General features: G+C 49.7%; 1 protein-coding gene across 1 annotated transcript in view; it reads left to right on the top strand.

Annotated features, from left to right (window-relative positions):
- PROC (protein C, inactivator of coagulation factors Va and VIIIa) overlaps window positions 1-27,739 on the top strand; it is a 99,845-nt gene that overhangs the window by 12,813 nt on the left and 59,293 nt on the right. Inside the window, exons 2-5 of the mRNA XM_044290859.1 lie at window positions 11,550-11,618; window positions 17,775-17,935; window positions 18,018-18,042; window positions 19,600-19,710. Coding sequence (XP_044146794.1) covers window positions 11,550-11,618; window positions 17,775-17,935; window positions 18,018-18,042; window positions 19,600-19,710 — 366 coding nt within the window. The remainder of the gene's footprint in view (window positions 1-11,549; window positions 11,619-17,774; window positions 17,936-18,017; window positions 18,043-19,599; window positions 19,711-27,739) is intronic.

The following is a 27,739-nucleotide window of genomic DNA, read 5'->3' as shown; positions in this document are numbered from 1 at the left end:
TCTCATTGACAGTTACAGGAAGCGTTTGATTGCAGTGATTGCCTCAAAAGGTTGCGCAACAAAATATTAAGTTAGGGGTACCATCATTTTTGTCCATGCCTGTTTCATGAGTTTATTTTTTTACATAATTCTGTTGAAGCATGGTTGAAAAACAATGTCTGACTTTCATTGGTTAACATTTATAGAATTTTAATTTATTATTACTTTTGTCAGATTAAAGTTATTTCTGTGACCATTGTGACTTTTTCTTTCATTGACCAAAGGGTACCAACAATTTTGTCCACGTCTGTATATATTTGTGGTCAAGGCTCCGGGGGGAGTGATGGAAAGAGGGTGTGAACTGGACACGGTGGGACCTAACTTGGCTAGTGGTGTGCCTTTAGCCACGTGACGCGGGTAGCCAAAAAAGGGGGCTAACCCAGGGAGTCTGAGCTGAGTGAAGCTGGAAAAGAGGGAGGGTCGGGTGGGGCACTGCGCGATGCCGACACCAGAGGGAGGGCGTGTGCCGGCTAAATACCCTATGCCCCTCCCACAAATGCAGGCTGGGAATCCAGCCTGCTATACTTGTGGTCAAGGCTCCGGGGGGAGTGTTGGAAAGAGGGTGTGAACTGGACACGGTGGGACCTAACTTGGCTAGTGGTGTGCCTTTAGCCACATGACGCGGGTAGCCAAAAAAGGGGCAAAACATGAATTTTAGGCAGTTTATTATTTGGAGTTTACAGAACCAGACTGGAAAAGGCTTTGGCAATCTCGACCCGTGGATGAGGGATGTAGCGGGAAAAACAGGAAGATTGCCAGCGTCCCATCTTCCGTATGACAAGAGCGGGGACGCCATGTTTGGAGGCTGCCGATGCGGCCCCGATTCGGAAGGAGTGTCCGGAAATGGAAGCAGCGTGGAACCCCAGACCCGAAGCTATGGAACGAATGTACCTGATGAACTGCGAGGATGTCAGTGACAGCACGGGAAATGGCAGTAGGGGGCTATCGGGAGTTCTGTCATGGAGAGTGGAGAGCAGCTGATTGAACACGGACACTGGGCACCAAGGATTGAACGAATTAAAGTATTCGATCTGTACCGGTGGACCGACTTGGGAGGTTTTGGAGGAAGGTAGAGAGAAGGTGAAGTGGTCTAAACTATGGTGGAGCTGGCTGATAACTGGCCCTGGATTCCGGGCTGAGGTGCAGCAGAATTCCCCCGGCCTGAGAAACCCATAGAAGCTGAGGTAGAGAACGGTTTTGAGGATCAAACTTCTGAAAGGGCCAAAGGGATTACCATCTAGGGCGGCAGAAATTTTTTGGAATAATTCCCCTGTGACTGGTTGTCTGGTGGGAATGGAAGGGGAAGAGAGCTTCTGGATGCCTCTCAAAACCGCCTTGACCGCCTGGGAGGAAAAGAAGGAGGTATGACTGGGATGACTGATCATGTGGTGGTGCTGGATGCCCGCTAAATAAAGTCTGATGGTGTTGTGGGACAAATGGAGCTCCTTGTGGCAGTACGCCAGGACGAAGGAGACTCCGTCCCTGTCCCCCCTGGGGTGAAGGTGGGCAAACCGCCTGAAGGTGTTCCACCCTGTTGAATAGTTCCGGGCAGAATTAGCCGAGAGAGACTTGCGGATGAGACCGTGGGCTGCGGAAATGTACTCCTCTAGTCCATGATCAGGGCTTCGAACCCCGGAGGGTTGATCCCGACTCTCCGTGCTCCCGGCATGACCTGAAAAAACAAATTAAAGTTTAAACGGGACAGAGCATCGGCTGCAGTATTCTTCTTGCCCTCTATGTGCCTGCAGATGACACGGAAGTTGTTTAGAAGAGACAGCCAGGTGAGCCTGCGAACCAGACGCATGACCTTGGGGGAGCTGGACCTACCCCTGGCGAGGATGTCAACAACAGCCTGGTTGTCAGTCATGAAGCACACTGACCTGTTGCTCCATGACTGCCCCCAGACAAGAGCGGCTGCGACGATGGGGTAAACCTCAAGCAGGGGGGAGGACCTGGTAGCCTCCTGGTCTGAGGAGACCTGCGCGGGCCAAGGACCCGCAAACCATTGATCCCCGCAGATGGCCCCGAAACCGAGGGAAGCCGCAGCATCGGAGAACACCAAGGGGGAGGCCTCGTCCCACTGAGGAACGAAGAGGGAGATGCCATTCCAGCTGGACAAAAACAGTGACCACATGGCCAGATCCGCCAGCGCATCGCGTCCGAGGTGGATGAGGGCATGCTGATCTGAGGCTGCTGGGAGGAGTCTGAGCAGGCCGGCGGTGAAAGACCTGCCTTGGGGCATGATCCTGGCGGCAAAGTTGAAGGACCCCAATAAAGACTGGAGTTCCAACCTTGACACCGTGCGGGTGCCCACGAGCCTGGCCACAGAGTCCTTTAACCTGTTTAATTTGTCCAGGGGGAGGCTGGCCTCCATTCTGATAGTGTCCAGGGTGATGCCCAGAAAGGTGATTACCCTGGAGGGGCCCTCGACCTTAGCTGAAGCCACTGGAACGTTCAGACGGCTGAACAGGCTGAGGAGGCTGTCCAACCTGTCCGGGGCGTGTTCGGCCTGCTCGATGAGCAGGAAGTCGTCCAGATAATGGATGACCCTCGGGCAGTGGGCATGGTTGACCAAGAGCCAATGAAGCGCTTGGGCGAACTGGTCAAAGAGCCAGGGACTGCTCTTTGACCCGAACGTCAAGCGGGTGGCAAAATAATATTTTGCCCTCCATTTGATGCCGTAGAACTTCCACAGGTGAGGCAGGATAGGCAGCAACTTGAAGGCATCAGCAATGTCCGCTTTTGACAACCAAGCTCCTGCCCCGACCTGTAAAATGAGCTCCACGGCCTCGTCCAGGGACGAGTACTGCATGGAGAACTCGTCCGACGGGACCAGGGAATTTAGGCTGGGGGTGCTGGATGCATGAGGAGCAGACAGGTCATAAATTAATCATTTTTTATTGGAGGATTTTTTGGACACCAGACCTATGGGGCTGACCCGGTACAGGGGGAAAGGGGATTCCGCAAAAGGACCGATCATGAAGCCCTTCTGCAACTCCGCCTCCAACAGAGCGTCCACCGCCCCGGGATCCGCCAGAGAAGAGAGGAGGTTGGGGCACTCATGAGTGACCTGCGGAAGGGTGACTAGCCCTGTATGGAAACCCTCTGAGAAACCCTGTGTGAGAAACAGGACAAAACTGGGGTCATGATGTTGTTGGAGGAGGGAGAGTAACAGGTCAACGTTGACCCCGCCTAGTCAGGAGCGTTTTGACGTGCGTTGAGAACAGGAGGACTGGGGATGGGCCCTGAAACAGATGGCGCAGATGTGCAAAGCCTTGCATTTATCATAACTGCAAAAACCCAGGTTGAAGTTGTTACAGATCTGATTCTTTCCTAAGAAAGTGATGGGACGACCGAGTTTGTCCGTGGCGGGGTTGGGTTTCTGCGCCCCTGAGCTGAACGTTGGCCTGGCAGGAGATGGGTTGGTGACATGGGGGCACCAATCAGATGAATGGAGGACTGATTGGCAGCCGGCACAGGCTGGGGATTTTTGCCCGGCGAAGTGCCTGCAAAAAATCTCCATGTCCAACACTGCCCAGTTGGTAACATGCTGGTGCTGGAGGAAAGCCGCTGCAGCTTTGGCAGAGAAGGACCGGTGGTACTCATAAAAAGCGGTACAAGCTCGGTGACCTTGTACATGTACGTGTCCAATTCTACCCTGCGGTGGGGATGAATGGAGCACACTATGTCCCGGTACAGGCTGAAGGTCAGCATGAACTCGGGGATGGACAGCTTCTTGTTGAGGCGGACATCTTTGGACCTCAGCACCACCGACACATCACCGCAGGCGATTGTCCGGTTTTCGACCGTATCATGGTGGAGATTAGGATGGCGGCCAAATTGATGTCCTTTCCCGCCAGGATATCCCGCCTGATGTTCTCTGACACGAAGAACGCGGGGGCGATGTCAGGAGAGGCCAGACTTCTACTTCCCAGGCCAACGTCCCCAGGTACAAGGACCAGCTTCGGGCTCTGGCGGAGGAGGAGGCGTAGCAATCTTGCTCTCAACGGCCTGGAGCCTGGAATCGATGTGTGACATCGAAGATGCTAGGTTGTTGATGGTCGCATGGAGTTGAGTCAGGGAGAGCTGGATGGTCGACATGGAGACCAGATCTTCGGAGGCTTCGGGTGGTTCGGGAGTCCTGGGGGATTCAGGGAAGAGCAGATGATATAGTTCTGCCTTTCGTGCAGATGCCGAGTGGCGGATCCCTTTCTTCTTCAGTTCGGCGATCATCCTGGGGATGGTCCAATGCCTGTAAGACGCGCGGCTGGCTGCCTCGGAGACCGCTGACTCAGGGATGGACATCGAGTCCTCAATGTCCGAGACGTGAGACATGTTGCACGAAGAAGACCGGACCCTGTGGACGGATCTGACGTGAATTGACAACCCCAAAAACATTTTTTTTTTTTTTTTTTTTTTTTCACTTACCTGGAGCCTCAGAAGGTTTAGGGTGGAAAATTGTTTGGAAAACCTGGGAGCAATCGAACCAAAACTCGGGAAAGTCCGTGAGGAGGGTGAACTTCACACCCTGCGAATCTGGGATTGGTAAGTGAGGAAGAAATTTTATCTGGTACCTGCGGGGAGAGGTACCCCAACATATGCTGACAAGACGAAACTTACGTGGTGATGAACAGGAAGAAAACGAACCCTGGAGGTGGCAGGCTGAAAACGTAAGAAACACTGAACGATATCAGGCGATGGAAGGACAACCTGAAAGAAAACACGAAAACCGAGCGGCCTGAGCGTATCAGTTAGTGATGAACATGACCTGGCGTGAACAAGTGAACAAAACGCCGGGCCCTGAACAAGACCGAGAGCCGAGATGCGTCTGGAAACGAGGCCCCAACTGGCTGCCAGCGTGGAATTGACCAGTGTGGCAGGCAGTGAGGAGACATGACCGTGCGTGATGGCAATGGCGAGCAACAGGCCCCAAGCGTGACAGATAAAGAAGCCTGAACTGACCGTGATAGGTACACCTATGGGGATGAACCAAACGTAACAGGAGGGAGGACATGATGAAGGCTTGACCAGCAAGAGGACATGACGAGGACTTGAACGTATCAGGCAGAAAAAAACAGAAACAGAAAACCCGAACGTATCAGGCAGACAGACACGAAGACGGAAACCTGAACATATCAGGCAGACAGACACGAAGACGGAAACCTGAACGTATCAGGCAGACAGACACGAAGACGGAAACCTGGACGTATCAGGCAAACAGACACGAAGATAGAAACCTGAACGTATCAGGCCGAAGGCACAAAGAACATCCTGAACGTATCAGGCAGGAGGACGTGGAGGCAATCTTGAACATATCGGAAAGACCTTGAACGGATCAGGTGGGAGGACATAATGAAAACAAACCCCGGACGTATCAGGCAACCGGACCTGAAAAGGAACCTGAACGTATCAGGTGTTTGGACAGGCACACGCGGCTGCTCCCGGAACGCCCGCACAACAAGCCCGCGCCGCCCGGCCACGGCATCCCCGCAACGTGCCTGCCCAAAGCTTGTTCTGAACTTTTCATGTGACACTACATTGAATACATGTGAGAAATAAATGCAGTCAAGGAATCGGGAGTGGGCGTGGTATGCCTTCCATATTGGAGCACAGGGTATATAGTATATGGGGTTCCCCCTGTGTGCCCCCACGGGGGAGCGCATGGAAGGTTGGCGATATGGAAGGCTTTCTCATGATTAAAGCGATTAATGAACGCCGATGCGTTCCACCGTGGAACGCAACGGGGAAGTGGTGGAGCTCCGGGAGTTGGCCGGGATTGTACATGCCGATGCGTTCCACCGTGGAACGCATCGGGGAAGTAGTGGAGAAGTGCCGAACGGAGTCAGGCGGCGCGGGCCAGGGCACGCGGACAAGCGCAGCAGAAGGAGACGCGCTGGTGGGGGAAGCGGAGCCGGAGGTGGGCGCCCGGAGATGTAGTGCGGCGGCGAAGCAGCACAGAGTAACTTACCACGAAGGACCGCCGCACAGGAGAGGCGTACCGCCGCAGCCTCAGCTTGGTCAATCTAGCCGGAACCGGAAGTCGCACTCGGATGACGTCGCCGTAATACGAGATGTACTGCGCGATGCCGACACCAGAGGGAGGGCGTGTGCCGGCTAAATACCCTATGCCCCTCCCACAAATGCAGGCTGGGAATCCAGCCTGCTATACATATATATATATATATAATACCTAAACCTGACGAAGGAGGTCCTAGAAGCCCCGGTTCCAGCTGATGCCCCAAACACCCAGTTAAGCCACCTTGCCTCCAGCCGTATCACTCCAGCTCAGAGACACCGAGTGATGGTCACCCCACTGAAAACCACCAACTTTCCACACCTGGGAGTCCAGCCCCACCAATTGAGGCCCTCCCATCCACAAACACCAAGCCCTACCACCGTCTTCCAGGACCTCCTACCGCCACCGACGCACAACTTGACCCATAACCTCAAGCTTGCGCGGCCCTCCACACCCCCAAGGCTCGCTCGATCCCTCCTTGCAGACCAAATGACCACAAATCAATGCTCACTGCATTGAGGTGGACCCCGTCTACCCTCCAAAATTCACCGACTCCAGGCTCCAAATCAAAATGCCGCACCACAACCGCCCCATTCCGCACCACAAATTTTCCAACAGCCCTGTTAACTTTAATCAGGGCCTTGTTGATCCTTTCCACCGATCGCGCCTCCCGCCAACACCGTCTGGGAACTATATCCGACCACACCACTACCATCCCAGGAAACAACGACCACAGACGCAACAGGTCAAACTTAATGTCCCGAATTAACTCTCTCACCAGCTTCATACCTAAATCGTTCCCTCCCGCATGCAGCACCAATACATCTGGAGGCCTATCCAGCTGAACAAAACGGTGAACCTCCCTCAAAACTCCCCCCAACAACATACCTCGATAACCCAGCCACCGGACGGCCGCCACCTCCCTATCAAAGCCCAACTGACGACCGTTTGGCCTCACGTCCCCCCTCAACGCCCCCCAAAAAACAAATGAATGCCCGATAATCCACACCAGAGCCGGGGGAACACCTGAAAGAAACAAGCACAACAACCACGTTAATACTAAACAACCCTCAACCCGCCACCCTCACAGCCGGCCCAAACACACATATGAACGAAATCTACCTGACTCCCACCGGCCAATCCTCTTAATAACCTCCTCGCTCATACCCAGACGTGCTGCCTCCATCGCCGCTCCGATCCAAAAAGAGTGACCCGTATAACACCTCGAATCCACCCCCAACTCACCCAAACACCTCTTCAATACCGCCACGAACTGGAACCTGGACAAAAACGACCCGTCCGCATGCCGCAAAAACGGGGCCCCTCCCCCCCTACCATCCCGATACTCCCTCAGACAAACTACCGGGCACATTACACAACCCGGCACCTCAAACAGGCAAACGCTACACCCTCGCCCCTCCTGATCCATTTTAGACTTGCGCAACCAGACCACCACCCTGTCTTGTAATACCTGTACATCCTCGTCTCTTAACCCCCCAGCACAATTAACACTCCTAATAACCAACTCCCCCAACCTAAACGCCCCAAAAAACGCCAGTGAAAACGCCACCCTAAACAATCTCACCTCCGCCACTGATCTACAGACCACCTCCAACTGACCCCCAAGATCCAACAACAACTCAAACGAGACTGGTAACCGCCTGTCATCCATCCTACCATCCCGTCGCCAACACCTGCTGCACCATAAAGGCCTTGGTACAGTCCACCAACCCTCGCCATTTGAAACCAAAGGCTAAACCTGACATGCACCTATTCACCTGAGCCACTGACCATCCCTCTTCCTTTTTTCCCCCCAAAAACCACACCAAGGGCACCTCACCCGCATCCACCCCTACACCCAGCATGCCACACCACCTCACCCAACTATCCCAAGCTCCCTCATATGCCGCCCATGTACCGTCTGACAGAGAAGCCCTGAATAACCTACTCACAGTACCTCCAAGATCTCCCACAGCAGCCCCGGACACTCCAACCTGGTGACCTCTGCCCCTAGCGCCAACTGCCGAAACCACTCCCACTGTGAACGAGAAAGAGCATCCGCAATACCGTTAGAGACCCCCGGCACATGAACCGCCACCACCCACACATTTAATGCTAAACAACGCAAAACCATATGCTGCAGCAACCTAACCACCGGAGGGGATGAAGCCAACAAGCTATTAATAACCAGCACCACTCCCATGTTGTCACAAAGAAACCTTACCTTTTGATTGCGAAACATATCCCCCCACAACTCCAATGCTAACACAATAGGAAAAAGCTCCAACAATGCTACATTCCTAACCCAACCTTTTTCCCCCCACGACTCAGGCCAGCGGTCCGCACACCACTGCCCGTTGCAATAGACCCCAAAACCAACCCCCCCGCCGCATCAGAGAACAGATCAAAGTCCACATTATCCACAGCGTCCCCCAGCACTAACGCCCTCCTGTTGAATTCTGTTCCCTCAAATCGCACAACTTATCCTCCGGCAACCTACACTCCATAGCCACTGTGTCCAAAACAATCCCCAAAAACCTCAACTCGGTCGTGGGCCCAACCGTCTTCCCCTCTGCCAACGGCACCCCAAAGGATGCAAACAACGACTGTAACATAGAAAGCAACAGCTGACACACCCGTGAACCCGCCGGCCCTAAACACAAGAAATCATCCAGGTAATGAATGACTGACTTACAACCCGAAACGTCCACCACCACCCACTCCAAAAAGGAACTGAAAGCCTCAAAATACGCGCATGACAAAGAACAGCTCATCGGCAGACACCTATCCACGTAAACCCCCCCATCCCAATAACACCCCAATAGATGTAAGCTATCCGGGTACACCGGGAGCAGCCTAAAAGCCGCCTCGATGTCCGTCCTTGCCAACAGAGTACCCGGGCCCAAACGCCACACCCACTCCACAGCCGCATCAAATGAGGTATAGACCAGCGAACACAATTCAGGATCAATACCCTCATTGACCGACACCCCTCTCGGAAATGACAAGTGGTGGATCAGCCGAAACTTATTCGGCTCCTTCTTTGGCACTACCCCCAACGGCGAAACTTTAAATTCCGCAAACAGCGGAGACACAAACGGACCATCTATACGCCCCAACAACACCTTCTTTGCCAGCTTCTCCGACACAACTTCCGCATGATCCCCCGCCGAACGCGAATTCTTCCCCGTAAAAGGGGTAAGGCCGCCGTCCGACGGGATACGAAAACCAAATTTAAAACCCTCCAACAATAACCGAGCCGCCGACCAAACCGGATACCTATTTAAAAACGGCTGCATCCTTCCCACCCGTACTGGCGTCGAACCCTTTCCCACTAGAATCCCCTTCCCTCGGCCTACCCCCACGAAAACATCTGGACGCCCCATGGGCCCCCCCACAAGAAGTGCACTCGTGCTTGAACTTGCACTTTGCTCCGAACTTGCAGCTCCCTTTATTGAAAAGGAAGCACAAACCATTTGCCGCAGCCATTGACAACCCGGACTGTCCCGCCCCACCACCTGCTTCCCCCCGAAAGGACTGCCCCTGCCGCCCAGGCGCCGTCACTCGCATCCACAAACCAATATCTTTATGGTCCCACCCGTATATATTCGGGCGGACCGCCTTCCTCTGTCTAAATTGCTCATCATAACGAAACCAGCCCATGCCCCCGTATACCCGATACGCCTCCCCAATCGCATCCATATAACAAAACAGCGCGGAGCAGCACTCCAGCGTTTTTTCCCCAATGACGCTCGCCAAAATGGCAAACGCCTGCAGCCAGTTAGAAAAGGTACGCGGAATCAGCCGATATCTGCGTTTTTCATCCTCCTCTCTCTTCCCCTCGTCCTGCCGCACCCTATCCAACTGAAATCTCTCCAATGGCAACAAGGAAAAGATCTCAATATACTCCCCCTTCCAAATCCGCTCCCTCACATCTATTTTCAAATGCGCCCCTAATGGGCCCTCAAAACAGACGTACACCTCTCCTTGCGCCAAGTCATCTACCCTCCGCCGCTCATCCTCGCCCCCCGCCTGTGATACTGCACTGATACTGACTGCCCCCCCCCCCCCCGCACCTGCGCGTTGGCAACCCCCGACCCCCCTTGACCCGGCACCATAGGGCGCCCCTACCCCCCAGGCAGGCAACAGGGACAACCCCGCTCCCCTAAGACCAGCAACCCAAACCCGCCAGGCTCCCCAACAATTGACTCAGCCCTCCAACTAACTCCCTCTGGTTCCCCCTGCCCCCACCCTCCAGGGGTACTAACTACCGAACACAAAGGTCCCACAGAGTTCTTACCTGGCTGCCCGGGCGCTGTGAACCCCGCAGCCGTCACTCCTGACTCCAACAGATCCATCCTCAGCAAGGCCTCGTCCTCCTGCGCCGACACCACTGCAGACCCGGATCCCAGCACCCCAGCCTCCACGGTGCTGGGTGCGCACGATGAAGGTGCCAGCGCTCGCTGCCACCCCAGCTGTCTCCCAAGGCCTGGGCCCCTGCCGACCAGCCCAGCCTTGTGCCCGCTCTGTTGCACACTCCCTCGCCGCGCAGGCCTCCCATCCCCCTGCGAGGGGGGGATCCCGTAGGTCCCGGTCCAGATCCCTCGCGGCATGCTGGAGAAGGCAGGGTGATGGTACCCCTGCCCTGCGCTGGGCTCCGCCGTACTGCGCCGGGAGGCTGACCCAGGAGTTTCTGCAGAGCCTCCCCGGCGCGGAGGGTCCCTGGAGGGGCTCCCAATTCGGCGCCAAACCCATGGGGTTTCGCTTGGGTTAAGGCGCGCCGGCGGCCTTGCCCGCCGCGGCCGTCTGCCCTCGGGCGCTGAGCTGGCTGTGCCCGCTGCCTCCTCACCAAGCAGGCCCACCACCTGCGCTTCTAGCCACTCCGGTCCCCGCGATTCCGCAGCCTCCCGCAACCTATTCAGGAGGGCCTCCATCACAAGTACGTGTGCGCTTCGCCCCCCCCCCCTTAAAAACCTAACGCTCCGCCCCTCTCCTAACCCGGCCCCCTTCCTAACTTGATCTTTTCTTGCCCTTTCCCCACCCGCTTACTAAATCCGCCGTCCCCTCGTCCCCTAAATCTATCATGACAGCCTCCCCTTAGGCTGGCGCTCTAGTCCGGCTGTACTGGACTAACGGCAGCAATGACAACACCAGGGTGAAGAATATTAGCAGGTTAATTATCAATAGAATCACAAGTACCAAAACTATGTGATAAAGCATCCGTCTTCACATTACCAGACCCAGGATGAAAAAGTAACAATAAAGTTAAACTGGGTAAAGAACAAGGCCCATTGTGCTTGCCTAGGATTCAAGTATTTATCAGTATCCAGATAAATTAGGTTTTTGTGATCTGTAAGCACAGTAATTTGGTGCTGAGCCCCTTCTAAGAATTGTCGCTACTCCTCAAAGGCCCAGAGGATAGGTCAACAGTTCTAAAGTTTTGGAAAACCCCTTTAATATTTTATAATAATATTCTCTTCTGCTCTATCTACAGGTTCACTGTACCTGAATATTTTGTGGTTGGTCATTCTGAGTGCTATCCCACTTTATCCTACAAGATCAAGTAAGTATGTCCCAAAGGTTTATTAGTCAACTGAGTTGGCCTATTTGGGATCTATCTATCCTTCAGTGTGAAACTTTTATTATATTCATTCACTTATTTCCACTAGATTGTGTGGCATTTGTGCTCATTCACCCTAATGTCGGGCACTGATGTTGGACAAGGGTCGGCTTGTAGTTAGTGGTCCAATTCATCCCATAGGTGTTGGGTGGGGTTGAGATCACGGCTTTGTGCAATCACACAGGTTCCACCACATCAAACTTGTCTTAATGGGTCTCACTTTATGCACAGGGGCGCAGTCATGTATGCTACCACTATGTTGGAAGCGTACAATTATCTAAAAAGAGTTAGTATGCTTCATCAGAAATAACAGGCCCAGCCCAAACCCTGAAAACCAGCCCTATAATATTTTCTCTCCTCCACTAAACTTTATTGTTGGCAAAATGCAGTCAGGCAGGTAACGTCCTCTTGGCATTCACCAAGGTGATCTTATGCTTGGTATCACACAAGGAAACTTATTTCAAGAAGTTAATGACTTTTTTGGCATATGTAGTGCTGACATATTCTACAGCTTTTTATTGATATATTCGTCACTTTCATCAATCCTTGTCTCGAACAGGGCTCACGGTGTAAATTTTCTAAAGGCGCATTTAGATACTTACCGAGCAGTCAATTATTGGGAAGGGACTGTTCCTTCCCAATAACTGCCTGTTCATCAGTGGAGGAAAGAGATACATTTACATGCAGCGATCACTTCAACTGTATGGGGGCGAGTGATGGTTAATGCAATTGCTCATTGTGATACAGATTGTTACTGGGGAGCAGATCACTGTGGTAGTGTCGTACTGGAGTACCATGGGCCCACCAGAGGAAATTGTCCTTGGTGCCCACCCTGATAGATTCCCAGTGCCACTAATGGTGCATCCTTTTCCTCTACTTTTATTATGACGCGGAGGCTGAAATTCCCCAGCACTCCCAGAGTTCTTTCAAATGTGTTGTCTTTTATATCCTTTATTAAAGGAAAACACATTTGAAAGAACCCTGGAAATGCTGGGGCATTTCTTTATTTTATTATTTGGATGCTGAATCACACCCATGGCTGCTAGCACACCATTACTTCATTTGCACACATTGCTGCTTGGTTTAGTCTATTGCTATCAAAGCTAGCTATCATCTATCTACCTATGCTATATCTATCTACAGTATCTAACTACCTACCTATGGGTGGTGGAGTGCACCTCTTCTTTGTAAACCTGACATTGTGACACCTAGATCCAACAGTCTTGGAGGGATCGCAACCAACTTCACTTTGACAGTGCTGCTGACTTTTTCTTTTTTAGTATCTATCTCATTTATTAAAGGGGTTCTCCTGCTCATAACACTAACCTCTTATCCACAGGATAGGGGATGTGTTTTATTGCTGGAGTCCGACCACTGGGACCCTCAGTGATCATGAGAATGGGGGTCCGCAAATGCTGGCAAGGGTCCCATGTGAATGGAGCAGTGCATGCGTGATCAACACTCCATTCACTTCCATACGGCTGCCGCGTACAGCACTAGCAGCAGTCCCATACATGTAAGGCTACTTTCACACTTGCGTTCGGAGCGGATCCGTCTGGTATCTGGTATCTGCACAGACGATGGTATCCGTTCAGAACGGATCCGTTTGCATTATATTTCAGAAGAAAATCGAAGTCCAATTTGTACTCAGACGGATCAGTCCAGACTTTACATTGAAAGTCAATGGGGGATGGATCCGTTTGAAATGGCACCATATTGTGTCAACGTCTAACGGATCCATCCCCATTGACTTGCATTGTTTGGCTCCGCACAGCCAGGCGGACACGAAAATGCTGCAAGCAGCGTTCGGGTGTCCGCCTGCTGAGCGGAGGCCAAACGGAGCCATAGTGATGCATTCTGAGCGGATCCGCATCCACTCAGAATGCATTGGGGCTGTACGGATCCGTTCGGGGCCGCTTGTGAGAGCCTTCAAACGGAACTCACAAGCGGAACCCTGAACGCAAGTGTGAAAGTAGCCTAAGGCCTCCTGCAAATCTCCATGCCGCTGCCGTAGACAAATCCAGACCCAATCAATTTGAATGGGTCCATGATCCGTCCGCACTGCAAAAAATAGAACATGTTCTATTTTTTTGTGGTGCTGAGACACGGAGAGAAACCCCACAGAAGTACTCCATTGTGCTTCTCCAGGTTCCGTGCCTCTGTTCCGCATATCACCTTCTGGATTGCAGACAGATTCAAGTGAATGGGTCCGCATCCGTGATGTGGTGAGCTTGCTGCCAATGCCCGCATATTGCAGACTTGCTGTTTGTGGTCTGCAATACAGGAATGGCCGAGCAATGGCTTTGTGCATGAGGCCTAAGGCTGAGTTCACACTTCAGTTATTTGGTCAGTTATTTTCATCAGTGATTGTAAGCCAAAACTAGGTGCGGGTCAAAAACACAGATCAGGTGCAGATCTTTCCCTTATACCTTATCTCTGTGAAGGCTTCACTACGGGTTTTGGCTCTCAATAACTGATGGAAATAACTGACCAAATAACTGAAGTGTGAACTCAGTCTAAATGAAGCAATGGTCACATATGCGCATCAAAGCCCCATTTACATAGGGCACATGCAGATCCAACAATTTCGTGATCTCTGGGGTCTTAACAGTCAGACCCCCTAGTGATCACTTATCCCCTATCCTATGGGTAGGCCAGTCTGGGCATATATACGTATACTGCTGTTACAAATGCCAGAATAAACATTTATCATCTATCCTGTCGGAAGGGAGTAAGTGTTATAAGTGGGATAACCCCTTTAAGGAAGCTTTCCATATCATCCATAATTGAGGGTGGCATTTTTTTTTTAAGAGACACAGGCCTCTTAATAAATGTGGCACTTTTTCAAATCTACATCATAGCTATGAGCTGGCATAAATTTGAACTATCATTTACACCAGTTTCTATATTCACTTTTCTCAATTATGGACAAGGCTTACATTAGGCCTGGGACAGCCCAAATTTGCAGGGACTGTCTCTAAAAAATGAAGAACAGTCACTGCAAGTTCTAAACTGTTGGGAACTGTGCTAGCACTGATTGGCTGTGGCTCAGCTAGTCAGAGTTAGGGTCCATTCACATGTCCTGTTTTTTTTCATCCTGAAAAACGGTCCGTTTTTTGCGGATCCGTTGTTCCTGAAAATGTTTCCGTATGTCATCCGTTTTTTGCGGATCCGCAAAAAACGGAAACATGTATACATTTCAATAATCAAATAAAGTTGTTTGGATTTCTTTGAAAAAAAATTGAAAAAAAAAATAAAATAATAATTTGTTATGTGTTTCCAGGAACGGAATCCGCAAAAAACGGATGACATACGGAATGACATCCGAATGTCATCCGTTTTTTGCGGATCCATTGACTTTGTATTGTACCAGGATCCGATTTTTCAGGACAAGAATAGGACATGTTTTATATTTAAACGGACATGCGGAACGGAACAACGGAAACGGACAGCACACATTGTGCTGTCCGATTTTTTCCAGGACCCATTGAAAATGAATGGGTCCAGATCTGGTCCTGATCTGTTCCTGAAAAAACGGAACAGATCAGGAAAGAAAAAACGGACGTGTGAATGGACCCTTAGGGCCGAATGCACACGGCCGTTTTTCACGGCCGTGAGCGGTCCGTGGAACCGCGGCATGGATTCCTGCTGAGAGCAGGAGCTCACGGCGTCGTTGGTTGCTATGACGCCGTGCGCTCCCTGCTGCCGCCACAGTACAGTAATACACTGGTATAGATCATACCAGTGTATTACTGTACTGTGGCGGCAGCAGGGAGCGCACAGCGTCATAGCAACCAACGACGCCGTGCGCTCCTGCTCTCAGCAGAAATCCAGGCCGCGGTTCCACGGACCGCTCACGGCCGTGTGCATTCAGCCTTAGACATAATTTCAACACAGCTCTCCTGGCAGGTCACTACAGTATTTCAGTGTAGTAGGGCTGAGCTGTGTTCATCTTGCATTTCCCATGTTTAGAAGACTACTGGTGAGATACATCACCACACAGGCTGGTGACAGTTTTCTGGTGAGCCAGTCCTACTGCTTACACTTGTCCTGGTTAGGCCTCATGCACACGGCCGTGTTCCACGGCTGATAGCAGACCGTGGAAACCCGCCCGGGATTCCTGCTGACAGCATGAGCGCACGGCGTCATTGGTTGCTATGACGCCGGGTGCTTCATGCAGCTGCTGCTGTACAGTAATACACTATACTAGTCTGCATGAGGCCTAAATGTGATTAAAGGGGTTTTGCAAGAATGGGGGTGGCCTGACTTGCAAAAGGAAGCTTACTTACCTGCTTTCCTGCTCCTTCCCCTCCCGGCCTGTGATGCTCCACTACACTTCCTTGCCAAAAACATCCGATTTGACGCAGCTTGCAGTCAATCACATGTAATTGCATGTAATTAAAAATTTAGCATAGCAATTGAGCTATTTAATAAAATGTATAGTGCCACCTGCTATTCGTTTTTTTCCCCTTATTTTTCTGTCCTGCTCACTGAGATGGCGCACATGCTCAGTTTTATCATTCAGCTGCTTCCTGAGCTGTGATAGGATAGGCTGAGACACACCCCCTGAGCTGCAGCTGAAAAGACACTCCCCTTGAGCTGCCAGCTGGATATAAATCTAGCAGAGCAATGAATGGGGAGATCTCTGGATCCATGCGAGGTACACGGCTGGTTCTAGCTTTGTTAGAAAGAGACTGTCATGCACTATATGAAGTCATTAGTCATGAGACATCTTCTTTAATTATTATTTGTGTCATAGTAAAAATCTTGCACCCTCAAAGTAATCAGCAAATCAAAGTGATCAACTGGTACAAAGCCTCCTAAAATCCATTTTAATTCCAGGTTGTAATGCAACAAAACATGAAAAATACCAATGAGATGAATACTTTCATATGGCAGTGTATTTATAGGAACAGTGAGGGGAGGCAAGGATTTATACAATACACAGTTGTGGACTTTACCACCACACAAACCATGCAATAAGGGGGCCCTTGCTGGCTACAAGCAATTGGCTGACTAAGGCCTCATGCACACGAACGTATTTTGTTTCCGTGTCCGTTTCAGTTTTTTTCGGATAGGATGCAGACCCATTAATTTCAGTGGGTCCGCAAAACATGTGGACAGCACACCGTGTGCTATCTGCATCCATATGTCCGTTCCGTAGCCCCGCAAAAAAAATAGAACATGTCTTATTCTTGTCCGTTTTAGGCATTGTTGCAATGGATCCGCAAAAAAAAAACTGATGGCATATGGATGTCATCCGTTTGTGTTTTTTGCGGATCCACAATTTGTGGACCGCAAAACACATACAGTCGTGTGCATGTAGCCTAAAAGGGAGGATATACTGTCTATGCAGCAGGTTCAGCTGCACAGGGGCCCAGGAGGAAGAGGGGCCTGTCCCAGCTGTAGATCACTACCAGGCTGCATGACTTAGGCTACTTTCACACTAGCGTTCGATCGGATCCGTTCTGAACGGATCCGATCATAATAATGCAGACGGAGGCTCCGTTCAGAACGGATCCGTCTGCATTATTTTAGCATATAACAGCTAAGTGTGAAAATAGCCTCGTACGGATCCGTCCAGACTTTCAATGTAAAGTCAATGGGGGACGGATCCGCCTGAAGATTGAGCCATATTGTGGCATCTTCAAACGGATCCGTCCCCATTGACTTACATTGTAAGTCTGGACGGATCCGCACGCCTCCGCACGGCCAGGCGGACACCCGAACGCTGCAAGCAGCGTTCAGCTGTCCGCCTGTCCGTGCGGAGGCGAGCGGAGCGGAGGCTGAACGCCGCCAGACTGATGCAGTCTGAGCGGATCCGCTCCATTCAGACTGCATCAGGGCTGGACGGCTGCGTTCGGGTCCGCTCGTGAGCCCCTTCAAACGGAGCTCACGAGCGGACCGACGAACGCTAGTGTGAAAGTAGCCTAAGCTGAGACTGGAGCCTAGTGGGCTGATGTGGATGGGGCAGCATAGTAGTGCAATGGGGTAGGGCTTAGCTATGCAACAGGGTCCCCCATGACATAACTTTGCTTGGGGCCCCAGAAATGCCAAATCTTTCCTTGATCACACATAATTTTGTTTCTCTATTTCCAGTCTTTTTTAGTAGACAGGATGCAAATCGTGTACTAAAGATACAGAAACGTGCAAATAATCTAATGGAGGAACTTAGACCGGGTAACCTAGAGCGGGAATGCTATGAAGAGAAATGTGACCTTGAGGAGGCCAATGAGGTCTTTGAGACTCGGGAAGAAACTGTAAGATGTTACAAGTGAAATGTTTACTACAGATATTCTCTATAGATGTTACTTTCATATTTTTCTCTTTTTTTCCTTTCAGCTCAACTTCTGGGCAGTATACTTTGGTAAGATGGACTGAACAACATTAATATTTATTTTTCAAAATGATCTATTGAACAATATGCACATAAGTAGAAGGAAAATTATAAAAAAAAAATACTAATTTTGATATTGATGGCCTATCCTCAAAATATGTCATAAATATCAGATCGCCGGGGGTACAATGAGCTGTATGAAGAGGCTGTGGTGCTTTTTGAGTCGTCACAATCATCGGTCACATGGCCTAGGCACAGCTCAGTCTCATTTAAGGGAATGGGGCTGAGCTGCAATACCAAGCACAGACACTTTCCAATGTATGATGCTGTGCTTGGTAAGCTGCGATGAGGTTATGGTGCTCATGAAGGTTATAGTTATACAAATATGTTGTAGGGATCTGTGTACTTGCAGTGGGGTTGGCTATGACAGGTTCTCGGACTTCAGGGGTTAAAAGTCCAAATGGTGCTTTATTTTTCATCCAGCACAACGCAATACAGGACATCCAAGTTAACCGTCACTTGGGTGAAGCCAGAGCAGATAAAGCATAACACAAAAACATGAAATAAACACATGCCCGTCTCGGCACTAACTATACAGAGAACTTCTCTCTCACCTACTGTATGCTTTAAGTCTGTTAGGAGGATCAGGCCTTGCACAGTAATTTTTTATAAAAAAATAATAAAAAATTACTCAGCTCATCCACTTGATCGCACAGCCGTTATCATCTTCTTTCTTCTTCTTGCAGGACCTGCAAACGGACCTGCGATGACGTGAGCGTCGTGACGTCAGCGCAGGTCCTGCTGAATGAAAATAGAAGAATCTTCTATTTTCATTCAGCAAGACCTGCGCTGACGCCACCGGGCTCACCACGTGGTGAGCGCGATTACGTCATCAAAGATCCTTTTGCAGGTCCTCAAAGAAGAAGAAAGAAGATGATAACGGCCTCGCGATCAAGTGGATGAGGTGAGTAATTTTTTTATTCTTTTTTGACCCTCAAGGGACATTTTACTTAGCATTCTGTATTAAAGAATGCTATAATTTTCCATTATAACCATGTTATAATGGAAAATAATAAAGTGAAAGGACCTCATCCCTATTTATTATCATCTCCTTAGGAACCATCCGTGAAAATCGCATTGCATCCGCACTTGCTTGCGGATGCAATGCGATTTTTATGCAGCCCCATTCACTTCTATGGGGCCTGCTTTGCGTGAAAAATGCAGAATATAGAACATGCTGCGATTTTTACACAATGCACAAGTGAAAATCGTAATGGTAATGCTCTTTTTGGTATAGTGTTTTATGCAGTATCAGCATGGTGGTAATGTTGTGATCCTATGTGACCATGAGGTATCAGTATTATATGGACTCTTTATAGTGTTATTATTGGTAATGTTGGTCTTGGTATACTGTGTGTGTGTATAATAAGGGGCGTGTCCATAGGTTAGGGGGTGCAGTATTTGTGTTGCCCTGGAAACCCATGCTACGCCACCTTCCCCCGGTATTCATAAACTAGAAATACAGGAAAAGGTAATAATATTTAGAGACATAGTATTAACAGTAGTAAAGTGCTATGTATTTTTTAGATGGAGATCAATGTCTCTCAAATCCTTGTGCACATGGAACCTGCAAAGATGGAATAGGAAAATTTGACTGTACCTGCCCACGAGGATGGGAAGGAAAACTTTGTTCTGATGGTGAGTGTCTAAATACATTATATAGTGGGTTGCTTCTTTTCACTTTCTGCTTTTGTAGCCGTCTGGATTGAAAATACTAGCAGAGGACTTCCCTGCCTGATTCCCTGCCCCTTTTGAAAACACATTGCGGAAAAAAAAAAGTTAATCTAATGGGGTTATCAGACAAACCCCGACATTTGCCAGGGAAGAGCGAGGAGCTCCCCATATAACGAAGATTTATTTAATTTCATAGTCCGTAGGTAGCAAATGGGGTTAAAGTCCCCTAGGTACAACCAGACAGAGACAGGTTAATATACAGTAGTGATCAATCAATAAATTAACCATGGACCCTGGAGCCAGTGTATTTTTATAGAGCAATATAATTATTTTTTTTAAAGATGAGGAAAGTTTTGCTGCCTATGGACTACAGGAAATGAAAATTTTAGTAAGTAAACATTTGTTTTCCTGGATGTCCTATGACAGCACAAGCACAAATAGGATTTTTAATGTGTTAACCCCTTAGTGACCACCCATACGTGTTTTTACTGCGGTCACTAAGGGGCCTTAGGCTGGGCTGCCGCTTTTAATAAAAAATTATGGGTCCTGGGAAGCGGCAATGCAAAAAATAAAATTTTCCTTTTAAAAACAGGGGTTTTATTGCAAAAAAGTAGTAAAATCTAAAAAAAAATATAAATGTATTTGGTATCACTGTAATCATACTGATGCAGAGAATAAAGATATTATGTTATTTTTAACGAAAAATGAATGCCGTAAAATTTATAACTTAAAAATGCAGTGGTAGAATTGCTGTTTTTCCCATCTCCCTCCCAGAAAGAGTTAATAAAAGTTAATCAGAAAGTTATGTGTACCCCAAAATGGCACCATTAAAATCTACAACTTTTCCCGCAAAAAAAATAAGCCCTTGTTCAGCTATATCGACGGAAAAATAAAAAAGTTATAGCTCTTGGAACAAGATGATGAAAAAAGGAAGAAAAACGCTTGGTCAGTAAGGCCAAAAACAGGCTGGTAACTAAGGGGTTAAAGGGTTTAAATCATATTCCTTTACAGTGAGAACGGTAGCCTGAAATTCATCATTAAAGGTGAAGATGTTGAGCATGTGGCCTCATTGCAAATTTGTTCCAGTGGAATATGTCCCAGTTCAATCTCAGAGGTGGAAATGGAGCAGTAGAGTGTGCTCTTGTGAGATTGTGGAACAGCTCTGCCTGTATAATGTTTATGCCTAAATTGTATTTGAACTGTCATTTGGCATAGCGGGCACTAGAGGCCACTGTTTTGCCGCTACAGCCAGCACACTCTGGGATTTACATATGCAAAGCAGATGATGACTCATGCAGGATGCTTCTGAGAATAACCAGGAAGTCTGAGCTGATCTGACATGGTGGAAGGATTATGCTGTGAGACTGAATTAGATTCCATCCTGGCTTGCAGATGTCTGGCAGTGAATGGACACTCAAAGGAAGGAGAGTAGCTGTCGTCCCCGTACTGGATCCAGCTCTTTTTAAGAGAGATTGTCCCAGGAAGACTATTTACAGTGTGTGGACAGAAGCCTTATTACTAAGCAAGGCCGCACGGTTGCTGAAAGGTTGGTGGCCATCCCGGGTAAGCGGCATCCTCAGTTACCGATTGTACAATACTGTGTGGCGCCTAAAGTAACAGAGACTAGCCTAGGCAAGAAAGGGGTCAGGCTGGTGGACCATTCGTCCCAGAAAGGAATGGACGTGAACCTGGGCATGAATATACTGAGAAACCTAGACCATCAACTCTATGCCAAGGAAGGGCCAAAGTACTGGCAACGGGCCACCGCACACCGGCCTACCCAGAAGGTCTTACAATAAATGGTGAGGAGCTGTAGCCTACAAAAGAGTAACCTGTCCGGTCGGGCCATTGGAGACGTGATGGTGCTCCGGAGGACCCGTTGAAGATCTCACCTCGACAAGAGAGAATATTGATGCTGCCAGTGGGGGCTGGATGAAGACTGAATGGACTGGAGGTCCTAATCGAGCCCACTTATCAAGAAGAAATGCAGATTCGCCTACTGGTAGCCCGGGCCCTTAGCATTGTGAAGGACGGTTGTGTGCCTATACGCTGCTGTAATGTTGAGGACTGCGAGTTAACCGTCCCCACAAACACCCTGCTGGCCAAAGTTTATGTGTCCGAAGGGGGTATCGCTCGACGAACGGGCTTCACGCTGCAGCTGGATAGGAGATTAGCCTGGACCTATGCTGTGGAGATCCATTCAAGGGAAACCCAGAGAGCGGAATGGAACGGTAGAGTGATCATAGCCCGTATGGGGGTGGACTGAAGAACCCTGACCCCGGGGGAACAAAAGCTGCTGGGAGACACCCTCTGGAAATTTCAGGAGGCCTTCTCATGACATGATGAGGACTTTGGGTGTGCTACTGCCATCGAACATGAAATCCCAACCGGCAATGCTGCGCCGATCAGGGAACGTTACCGGCAGATCCCACCTAAGATGTATCAGGAGGTGAAAGATATGGTGGCCAGCATGTTGGAGAATCGGGTGATCCAGGAGAGTCAAAGTCTGTGGGCTGCTCCGGTAGTCTTGGTGCGGAAGAAAGATGGGAGTCTCCAGTTCTGCGTGTATTATCGGAAGCTGAATGCTCAGACCATCCGGGATGCCTACCCGCTTCCGCAGATTGAGAAGTCATTATCAGCCCTAAGCCAAGCAAAGTTCTTTTCAACTCTTGACCTGGCTAGTGGGTACTGGCAGGTGCCGGTGGCCAAGTAGGACAAAGCCAAGACGGCCTTCATTCTACCTATGGGACTCTACGAGTTCAACCGGATGCCCTTCGGCCTCTCTGATGCTCCTGGGACATTCCAGCGGTTGATGGAACACTGTATGGGGGACCTCAACTTCAAATCAGTATTGATATACCTGGATGACATAGTAGTCTTCGGGGCTTCCTTTGAAAATTACCTCCAGAAGCTGCGACAAGTCTTGGGACGGCTACGAGACCATGGGCTCAAGATCAAGCCAAAAAAATGCCAGCTGTTCCGACAGCAGATAGAGTACTTAGAACATGTGGTCACCCAGGAGGGGGTAAAACCAGCCCCCAGCAAGGTGGAGGCTGTTCAGAAGTGGCCCAGGCCAAGTATGCTACGGGAGGTAAGGGTGTTCGTGAGACTGGCCGGCTACTACAGGAGGTTTATACCCAAATTCGCTCATCTGGTGGGCCCGTTAAACGAGTTGCTAAGAGGCACGGCTGGGGGCGCGAAGAAACGCCCCGTCGACTAGGGGCCCCGGCAACAAGAGGCCTTTGAAGTGGTGAAAGAGGCGCTGACCAATGCCCCGATCCTGGCTTACGCGCGGTATGATACCCCATTTCAACTGTATACTCATGGGAGCCTACATGGTCTGGGGGCCGAATTGTCCCAAGTCCAGGATGGACGGGAGAGAGTCATCGCCTATGGGAGCCGGTCCCTAAGAGAATCAGAACGCAACCCTAATAACTATAGCTCCTTTAAACTGGAACTACTGGCACTGGTGTGGGCCATGACCGAAAGGTTTGCAGAATACCTGACTGGTGCAGAAGTGACCGTGATGACAGACAACAACCCGTTGGCACACCTGGAAAATGCCAAGCTCGGTGCACTCGAGCAAAGATGGTTGGCCCGCCTTTCTAAGTACCAATACCGCATCAAGTTCTGGTCCGGAAGGGAGAACGGCAACGCCGATGCACTCTCTCTCTCGAGTTCCAGTAGGACAGTCGACTCAGAGAGCCGATGAGGAGTTAGAGGACACTGAAACTCCTGACCTTGGTCGCTTACCTCTGTTCCCGGATGTGGCACATTCAAGTGGGGTGGCATCTGGAATGACGCTGGTGCTGGGGAAACCGTTAACTGATTGGGAGAGAGTCCAGAATAGCTGCTGGGATTTGTGGAAAGTGAAAGAATGGGTTCGGAGCAAGATCTGGCCTCGGCCAGAAGAACGATCCCGTCTGACCCCAGAGGGTCAGAAGTTGTTAAGGTAGTGGGACAAGCTGACAATTACCCGGGGCCTCCTGTGCCAGATCATATACTTACAGTCAGAGCTGCAGTACTGGCAACAGATTGTCATTCCCATGTCGTTGGGACCGGAGGCCGCCAGGGAAGCTCATGAAAAGGGAGCTAATTTTTGGAGCGACAAAACGTTCAAGTGGCTCCAACGGCTGGTACCGTATTTTTCGCCGTATAAGACGCACCTAGGTTTTTGGGGAGGAAAATAAGAAAAAATATATTTTGAACTAATTGTGGTCTGTGGGTGATGCACTGTTATGGAGGATCTGTGGATGACACACTGTTATGGGGGATCTGTGGGTGACGCACTGTTCTGGGGGATCTGTGGGTGACGCACTGTTCTGGGGGATCTGTGGGTGACGCACTGTTCTGGGGGATCTGTGGGTGACGCACTGTTCTGGGGGATCTGTGGGTGACGCACTGTTATGGGGATCTGTGGATGACGCACTGTTATGGGGGATCTGTGGGTGACACTTATAGGGGATCCTCTCTGGATGGCACTGTTATGAGGATCTGTGTATGACAGTTATGGGGGGGATCTGTGGATGACACATATATAGCATCTTATGCTATGTGTCATCCACAGATCCCCTCCATAAGTGTGGGGGTCGCATTTGCTTTTATAATGGGGGTGGGGGTCGCATCTGCATTTATAATGACAGCGGGGCCCGTGCAGTGACTGTATTCTACTACACGGGCCCCGCTTACTGTATAATCATATCCCTAATAGTTAATTGTTGTGTGCACTGCATGTAAAAGCATAATGAGCGATAATGATGAGCGCTATTACTTACAATTAGAAGCGCTCACCGTTCGGAGCAGAGAGGAGGGAGGAGGCAGGAGGCAGGCCGGGAGGACGGGCGCTGGCAGTGTGAGTCATCCGTCATGCGCCCACGCCGCCTGCTTCATTCATGAAGCAGGCGGCGCAGGCGCGTGACTCACACTGCCAGCGCCCGTCCTCCCGGCCTGCCTCCTGCCTCCTCCCTCCTCTTTGCTCCAAACGGCGAGCGCTTCTAATTGTAAGTAATAGCGCTCATCATTATCGCTCATTATGCTTTTACATGCAGTGCACACAACAATTAACTATTAGGGATATGATTATACAGTAAGCGGGGCCCGTGTAGTAGAATACAGTCACTGCACGGGCCCCGCTGTTATTATAAATGCAGATGCCGCCCCCAGCCCCTCCTCCCTCACAGCTGATACACCCGCCGCACGGCATCGCGGCGGGTGTATCATTGAAAACTAAGCTAAATCGGCTACATTCGCCGTATAAGACGCACTGCTATTTCCCCCCCACTTTTGGGGGGGGGGAAAGTGCGTCTTATACGGCGAAAAATACGGTATACTGTCCAGATCTGGCCGACATGGTGGCCGCGGCATGTCTTAAGTGTCGATCCTGCGGGTTGAGTAAGAGTACTGAACAGCGGGCTCCTGTGCAGACCATCCGCACCTCAGCGCCCCTAGAACTTCTGATGATCGATTATGTACAGAATGGATACTCTACCTCGGGACACTCGTACTGTCTAGTCATGACAGATCACTTTACCAAATATGCGGTGGCTGTGCCCACCAGAGACCAAACCGCAGAGTCGGCCACTGAAGCTGTCTGTAAACACTTTATCAGGGCCGGCGCCACCTGTAAGGCGACCTAGGCAGCCGCCTAGGGCGCAATTTAGCAGGGGGCGCCGGAACCGGCTTTAAAAAGAAAACGTTAAGTGGCGGCCGGCCGGCGGCGCCCCTCAGGCTGCTCCGGCTGAGCGCTCTAGTAAGAATCCCTCAGGCGGCACAGCACTGAGCCGGCGGCCAAAGATGATGTACAGACAGTCCAGAGCCTCAGGGAAGCCGTGGGGGCGCAGCAGACCAGAGAGACTGACACCGCTGTCTCTCTGAAGAAACAAAAATGGCACCGGCAGCATCTCACATCATCCAGTATTTTTATTGCGATCTCAAGACAAATACAACAGCAACGTTTCGGCTGAAACTCAGCCTTTGTCAAGCCTAATGACATCAACATCAATAGGTGTATATATACCCCACATAAAAGAACACACCCCTTCAGATCATCAATGTAAATCACTATTCATTTAAAACACTTCTATCCATGTATTCATTACCTTGCACCTGGTCAGGGATTCAGTATGACGATGCTGTTCATGTCGGCGTTGTCCCATGTGAAGTGCGCAGCCGCGCACAGCTGCACTTACTTGATCAGATGTCTCAACCGTATCAACGGCAACTGACGGCACTCATTCATGTGGCCAATCAACCGTCTCCGAATACTCATGACGCCTGCGATCCTGTGCCATGTCCACAGACGTCATCCAAACGCGCCCTTGTGCGTCAGATGATGGCCTCACGTGGACCCTCATGTGCGGTGTCAATACAGCGCAACGTCAGTGCCATGGTAACGGGGACGCATCCGCAGGAATCATTCCTGTAGCTCAAATAAGGTAAATCGGCTTAGATCCATATAGTCAATAATCTCATGGGACAGTTCCGACAAATGTCAGTAGAAATAATCGCATACTCAGCATGATCATATAGCCTGCGAGGTATATCCCAATGCATCACAAAAAACAACCCCGATTATAATGGGGAGGAAAGTATATAATTAGACATAAATAATAAGTACCTATATCATATATTGTAGATACATTATATAAAGACTCACATTCATAGGATTATAACATGTCAGTGAATTTATAAATATCTGATTGCCCCACAAAGTGGGGGATGAATCCTCAAGGATTATTTTTCACATATTATTATAAAAAGATGTCCCAATACCTAGAGGACAAATTAGTTTCTCACGCTAGTCGATGGAAGTGACGTTAAATTCTATATTCAGGCCAAATAGTTGAAGGGACCTAAGTGTATGAATCCATTTTAGCTCCTTTCTTCTCAGGATTCTCTTTCTGTCCCCACCCCGTCTCAAATATCCTACACTATCAATGGCACGAAATCTTAATTGATTTATAGAGTGATTATGTTCAATAAAATGTTTTGAGACCGGTTTATCTAATGCACCCTTTCTTATTGTACTTTTATGTTTATTAATTCTCTCTCTCAATTCCATCGTGGTCTCCCCCACGTATATCAAACTGCATGGGCACTGTATCATGTATACCACATCAGTGGACCTACATGTGTAGTGTCCTCTGATTTTAAACAGTTTGCCACTATATGGGTGCGCAAAACCGTCGCCTTTCATGATGCCACTACAGTTGCAGCATGAAAGGCCGCTCCTCAATGGTGCCAATCTCTTCTGTCTCTCCATATCTTTACCCCCTATATACGCTTTTACAATTCTGTCTCGCAAATTAGGACTTTGTTTGTAGGCCATTATTGGGGGAGCTGTGAATTCAATGACATTGGGCAATCCTTTAGGCAAGATCTGCCATTCTTGTCTAAGAATGGTGGCAATATTTCCGCTATCACCCCCAAAGATGGACACAAAAGGGATCCGAGGGGTATCATCCTTCTGGAGTTTCCTTATAAAGGTGGAACTACGTTCAGTGGTCACAATTTTCTGTTTAGTACGTTTAATCAATTTTTTAGGGTATCCTCTATTACTGAACTTATTGCACATTTCATCAACCCTATGCTCAAACTGAATTTCATCAGATACAATGCGCCGTACCCTAAGCAATTGACTCCATGGTAGGGAGTTCACCATACTCTGAGGATGACTGCTGTCATACATCAATAAGGTATTTTTATCTGTGGGTTTTTGGAATAGATCAGTTTTGATCTTTCCCTCCTGTACAAGAATTCGGACGTCAAGGAACTGCAGCCACCAGCACAAAACTTAGAGTGATACACCAGCCGATCCTCTGCCATAAAGATGTTTGCGTAGGTGGGGGCCACATTGGACTCCATCGCCACACCACGCTTTTGTTGGTAGAAGGTGTCCCTGAAGAGGAAGTAGTTCCTCCTCAGGACCACCTCCAAAAGGGCGAGGATCAGCCGGCGCGCTCCAAGAGAGAGATCTGTGCTGGCCAGGGCCACA

Source organism: Bufo gargarizans, chromosome 4, assembly GCF_014858855.1.
Source record: "Bufo gargarizans isolate SCDJY-AF-19 chromosome 4, ASM1485885v1, whole genome shotgun sequence".
In the NCBI taxonomy this organism is placed as follows: domain Eukaryota; kingdom Metazoa; phylum Chordata; class Amphibia; order Anura; family Bufonidae; genus Bufo; species Bufo gargarizans.
Note: the sequence above shows the minus strand (reverse complement) of the source record. Positions and strands in the feature narration are given on the sequence as shown.